At 43.8% G+C, this 6372-nt stretch overlaps 1 protein-coding gene across 1 annotated transcript in view; it reads left to right on the forward strand.

Annotated features, from left to right (window-relative positions):
- The window catches only part of LOC103898291 (toll-like receptor 7), a 10760-nt gene extending 7010 nt beyond the window's left edge, over nucleotides 1–3750 (forward strand). The window contains exon 2 of the mRNA XM_009278529.2: nucleotides 497–3750. Coding sequence (XP_009276804.1) covers nucleotides 497–3637 — 3141 coding nt within the window. The 3' untranslated portion in view covers nucleotides 3638–3750. The remainder of the gene's footprint in view (nucleotides 1–496) is intronic.
- The last annotated feature ends 2622 nt before the right edge of the window (nucleotides 3751–6372 follow it).

Consider the following 6372-nt stretch of genomic DNA (forward strand, 5'->3'; position numbering starts at 1 on the left):
AATTAGGCACTCACCTGTTAGTGTGGTTTTGAAAATTTACAGTAGCTTTTAAGTGACTCTAGTTTTTCTCTCTCTTTCATATGCTTCGAAAAATTAACTTTGCTTATTTACGCTCTTACACAATGGCGATCTGCTGGACATTTAACACCACTTGTTCCCCTTAAAAAAAGAAAATTCACAGAGACATAGCCTTTAATCATCTGCCTTGTCATTTTTTCAGTAGATTTTTTTTTTTATGTTTTATTTTTTAGAGAGTGATATTTATCTTAACACTGCAATACTTAGTGATAAGAAAGTAAAGAAGGCATTTGAGGAAATACCAACATATACCTTCCCCAAACTTATAATCCTACCTGCACATCACTTCTAGCCAGTGTGAGAGACAGGACCCCAGGTTAGCTGTATATTTGGTCTGACCCAGTACATGCTTGATCTGATGTCCTATGACATGTTCTCATTGAATTAAATTAATACCTCCCTATTTCCTTATTTTTAGGTACCTTGTGCAAAGATGTTGAATGCATTGCCATTTGTCTTGCTCTTCCTATTTCCAATGCTGCTGTCAGGAGCTTGGTTTCCCAAAAGTTTACCCTGTGATGTTAATGCCTTTGAAGGCACTGTGACAGTGGACTGCACTGATCGGCGTCTCATGGAAGTCCCCAGAGGGATCCCTACAAACGCTACCAACCTTACCCTGAATATTAACCATATCCCCCATATCAGTCCAACATCCTTTGCTCATCTTGAAAACCTCGTGGAGATTGACTTCAGATGCAACTGTGTGCCTGTCAGAATGGGGCCCAAAGATCATGTGTGCACCAGCAGACCGGAGATTGAGAATGGCAGTTTTGCTGCCCTGACAAGACTGAAGTCATTGTATTTGGATGCAAACCAGCTGTTGGAAATACCCCAGGGTCTTCCTACTACTTTAAGTCTGCTGAGCCTGGAAGCGAACAGTATCTTTTCTATCCAAAGAGCCAATTTGTCAGAGCTAGGAAACATAGAAATATTGTATCTGGGACAGAACTGTTACTACCGTAATCCGTGCAATGTTTCATTTGAAATTGAAAAAACAGCCTTTCTGGAGCTGAAAAAATTAACAATACTATCCCTGAAGTCTAACAACTTAACTCATATTCCACCCAATTTGTCATCTACTTTAAAGGAATTGTATATTTACAATAACATGATTCAAGTGATTCAAGAACAAGATTTAAGTGCCCTCCACAACCTAGAAATTCTTGATCTGAGTGGTAATTGCCCACGTTGCTATAATGCCCCATATCCTTGTATTCCCTGCCCCAAGAGCACAATTGAGATACATTCAAAGGCTTTTTATTCCCTGAAAAATTTAAGAATTTTGCGACTTCACAGTAACTCTCTTCAGAGCATACCCAGCATCTGGTTTAAAAACATCAGAAATCTCAAAGAGCTTGACCTCTCCCAAAATTTCCTCATAAAGGAGATTGGAGATGCTCAGTTTTTGAAGTTTATCCCTGGCCTTGTAGAGCTTGATTTGTCCTTTAATTTTGAACTGCAGATGTATTCTCCATCCTTGAATCTGTCTAAGACATTTTCTTCCCTCTCTAACCTGGAAACCCTGAGGCTCAGGGGTTATGTCTTTAAAGAACTGAGAGAAGGAAATCTAGATCCATTGCTCAGTCTTAGAAATCTAACAGTGTTGGATCTCGGGACTAATTTTATTAAAGTTGCTGACCTGAAAGTGTTCAAAGAATTCCCAGCTCTTAAATTCATAGACCTCTCAGTGAATAAAATTTCTCCTTCTTCAGGTGAAAGCAACTTTTATGGATTTTGCTCTAATCCTAGGATTTCAGTAGAGCAATACAACAGGCAAGTATTACACGAGATGCATTATTTCAGGTATGATGAGTATGGGCGAAGTTGCAGGTCCAAAGACAAAGAGGCTGCTTCCTACCAATCTTCAGTTAACGAAGAGTGCCTGAAATACGGAGAAACTCTGGATTTAAGCAGAAACAACATATTTTTTATTAACCCCTCAGACTTCCGTGGTCTTAGTTTCCTCAGATGCCTCAACTTGTCAGGTAATGCAATAAGTCAAACTTTAAATGGAAGTGAATTCTACTATTTGTCTGGATTGAAATATCTGGATTTTTCTAACAACAGGATTGACTTGCTATACTCAACTGCTTTCAAAGAGCTAAAGCTTTTAGAAATTCTAGACCTAAGCAATAACAAACATTATTTTCTGGCAGAAGGTGTTACTCACGTGCTTAGTTTTATGAAAAACTTGGCCCATCTGAAGAAGCTGATGATGAATGAGAATGAGATTTCTACCACTATTAACACAGGAATGGAAAGCCAATCTCTTCAAATTTTAGAATTCAGAGGAAATCGTTTAAATGTTTTATGGATGGATGGGAATGCTAGATACTTGTCATTCTTCAAGAATCTGACCAGCCTGGAACAACTGGATATTTCCTTCAACTCGCTCAGTTTTTTGCCTCATGGTGTTTTTGAAGCTATGCCTCCAGAACTCAAGATCCTCAACTTAACCAATAACCAGATGAAGAGTTTCAACTGGGGAAAACTCCACTATCTGAAGAAACTAGTAACTCTGGACCTCAGCAATAACCTTCTGGTTACTGTTCCCCAAGAACTGTCCAATTGCTCTTCAACCCTGCAAGAACTGGTGCTCCGAAACAATCGCATTCAACGGCTAAGCAAACATTTTCTCAGAGGCGCTTTTAAACTGAAATACTTGGACCTCAGCTCAAACAGGATCCAAATAATTAAGAAATCTAGCTTCCCTGAAAATGTCATTAACAATCTGAGGATGCTGCTTTTGCATGGCAATCCTTTCAAGTGCAATTGTGATGCCGTGTGGTTTGTTTGGTGGATCAATCAGACTCAAGTGACTATTCCTCTTCTGGCCACAGATGTGACCTGTGCTGGCCCAGGGGCACATAAGGGAAGGAGTGTGGTTTTCTTGGATCTGTATACCTGTGAGCTGGACACCTCGTATTTGATCCTGTATGCTCTGTCAACTTCAACAGTCCTAGGCTTTATGGTGTTCACAGTGACGAGCCATCTCTATTTCTGGGATGTATGGTATAGTTACCATTACTGCACTGCCAAGTTGAAGGGCTATCGGCGTTTATCTTTACCAGATGCTTGCTACGATGCTTTTATTGCCTATGACAATAAAGATCCGGCTGTGAATGAGTGGGTGCTGACAGAACTGGTTGAAAGGCTGGAAGATCAAAAAGCCAGACAGTTCAATTTATGCCTGGAAGAAAGGGACTGGCTCCCAGGACAGCCAGTCTTTGACAACCTTTCCCAGAGCATTCAGCTGAGCAAAAAGACCATATTTGTGCTGACCAACAAGTATATTAAAAGCGGCAGCTTCAAGACAATATTTTACATGGCCCACCAGCGGCTTCTTGATGAAAAAATGGATGTCATTATCTTGATATTTCTTGAGAAGGTTTTGCAGAAGTCCCGATATGTCCGGCTGAGGAAAAGGCTGTGCAGAAGTTCTGTCCTGGAATGGCCAACTAACCCTCGATCTCAGCCCTACTTCTGGCAGTGCCTGAAAAATGCAATAGCTACAAGCAATACCCTGGCTTACAACAAGCTTCTCCAAGAAACTGTCTAGCTCTACCCTTCCCTGTAAATATTGTTATGATGCACGGGGAGCAAAAGATCCTAAACTTCATTTGGAGAAACTGTCGAAGCATGGAGGATAAATATAATTGTGATATTGTACCCTAAAATGAAATGCACAATTAGTTCTAAAGCTGATAGTTCACTTGTTTTGCTATGACAAGATTGAACAGAAACTGTTGCCAGCACAGGTGTTTAGCTGACATACACCTTGCTTGGCATTGATTGCTGCACAGCAAGAGAAGATGCACTACCCGCTGGAAGTTCCTGGTTTAGAACAGAATCACCACTTCCAGCTTTCAGTTCACTGGAGGCCTCCAGCATCTCCTGTGGTTGGGTCAAGTGTGGGTGAGACACTTGCTCAGCTTACCTTAGTACACGGACTGTTGGGAGGAGTTTGGCCGTGCCTAAAGTTGCTGCTGTTCTGATCCCTGTTGGAGTAAATATAATTGTAATAGAAAATGATTGTTTCTGTATTTGGTGTATTTATGAAAAGCAAGAAAAGCATTTGCCGACACATTCGTCTCAGAAAATGCCCTAATTAAAGCTCATGCTTCGATTTTAGGAGTCAGGAAAATGTAAGAATGATTATCTTTTCATCTGGCTTACAGCTGCTGAGCCTACCGCTTCTGTCTGAGTGGGCAACAGCCCTAAGCGTCGGGAAAAGGAAGTTCTGGTGGGACTGCTGTCAGGGGCTTGAGTGTGGTACGGGACCTCTCCTGCTGTTGCATTGTCAAAAAGCTCATAAATCTGAAGAGACTTTGAAGAATGTGTATGTGCTAAAATGGGAAGGTATGTGAGAAACAAATTCAGAAGGGCTTGCAGGCTGTGGGTCAGAAGGAGTTACAAGGTAAAGGGAGTCCCTGTGCAGGGAGCTGCTGTGTGGGAGCAAGGAGGGGGAGCAGGACATCAGATAGGCTGCGGGGAAGGCACAAGGCAGATTGAGAAAATGAAGTAAAACAAAGAGGAAATGGGAAGAGACAAAGAAAGGAAGGTAAAAAAAAAGAGAAAGTGGAAGAGGTGAAAAGAACAGAGAAAAACACGGCTAAACTAGGGCACGATAGAAGTTAAGAAGCATTTACTGCTAATTTCCAAGTAGCCTCTTTACTCTGCCTTTCACCTGCCTCCTTGGCTGCTGGCTGAGCTGGCTCCTCCCTGAGGACTCGGGGCTCCTCTCCGGTGTTGTGCCGTAGGCTTTAGGAGCTCAGCTTCCCCATTTCCACCCAGGTCCTGTGTTACAACCCCTTGTGTATCAACTGGGATGGTGTTAGCAGGTCCAACCAGGGCTGGGGCCTGAGGACATGCTAAAGTGACTGACTTGCCTCAGCCTGCCCAGACTTTCTGCAGAACAAAACACAGTCACTCGAAGTGCAAAACATGTAAGACCAAGTCATACAAGGAAAGCATCCATCCCACTGTTTCTTTAGCCATGCTGTGGTGCTCCAGCCTCAAGCCCTCCTTTGCCTCCTTGTTCCCCAGGCAGGTCCCTCTCCTACAGCAGCTGCTGGGGCACCACTAAAAACCTGAGCTGGGAATGGGTCTGACTTTAGAGACACCCTGAAAAAAGGAAGAAACACTGCTCAGAAACATAAACACTTGAGCCTGTTCCCTCCTCCAGTTTACAGCACAGCCTCATCAAACACGTGACAGCATTTCAGCTGAGGCTTTTTGCAATGGCAGCCTAAACCTCTGTGCATGGCACAGGCGGGCTCTCTGCTTGCTGTGATGATCTCTGCTTTGGAAGGAGCAGCGTGCTCTCACCTTGCCGGGCGCTCCTGTCTGCAGTGCAGTCTGGGCAGCTTCTCCTCTCTCTCTCAAAGCCCTTTTTCTTTTCTAGCAACGAATCTTGGTGACAGCTCTGGCCGACAGGGAACCGACACTCTTAACAGTTTTGCACCTGCTGCAGCGATCATGCCCTGGCAGAATTCTCAATCTTGAGGGGTATAGGGCAGGTAAAAAGTAGAATCAGGACCCTAAGCCTCAGAAAGGCAAACTTTTGGCTGTTTAGGGTGCTAGTGCATGGGATCCCTTGGGAAACTGCCTCAGAGATAAAGGAGCGAATGAGATCTGGGACATATTTAAAGACATTTTTCTTAGGGTGCAAGAGCTCTCAGTCCTGATGTGCAAGAAGTCGATGTCGTGGTTTAACCCCAGCCGGCAACTAAGTACCACCCAGCCACTTGCTCTCCCCCCCGGTGGGATGGGGGAGAGAATTGGAAGAGTAAAAGTGAGAAAACTCATGGGTTGAGATAAAGACAGTTTAATAGGTAAAGCAAAAGCCGCACGTGCAAGCAAAGCAAAACAAGGAATTCATTCACTGCTTCCCATCGGCAGGCAGGTGTTCAGCCATCTCCAGGAAAGCAGGGCTCCATCACGCGTAACAGTTACTTGGGAAGACAAACGTCATGACCCCTAACGTCCCCTCCTTTCTTCTTCTTCCCCCTGGTTTTATTGCTGAGCATGATGTCACATGGTATGGAATATCCCTTTGGTCAGCTGGGGTCAGCTGTCCCGGCTGTGTCCCCTCCCAACTTCTTGTGCACCCCCAGCCTGCTCACTGGTGGGGTGGTGTGAGAAGCAGAAAAGGCCTTGACTCCATGTAAGCACTGCTCAGCAGTAACAAAAACATCCCTGTATTATCAACACTGTTTTCAGCACAAATCCAAAACAGTCTCATACTAACTTCTATGAAGAAAATTAGCTCTACCCCAGCCAAACCCCCCACAT

This window comes from Aptenodytes forsteri, unplaced genomic scaffold (assembly GCF_000699145.1).
Source record: "Aptenodytes forsteri isolate BGI_AS27 unplaced genomic scaffold, ASM69914v1 Scaffold434, whole genome shotgun sequence".
In the NCBI taxonomy this organism is placed as follows: Eukaryota; Metazoa; Chordata; class Aves; order Sphenisciformes; family Spheniscidae; genus Aptenodytes; species Aptenodytes forsteri.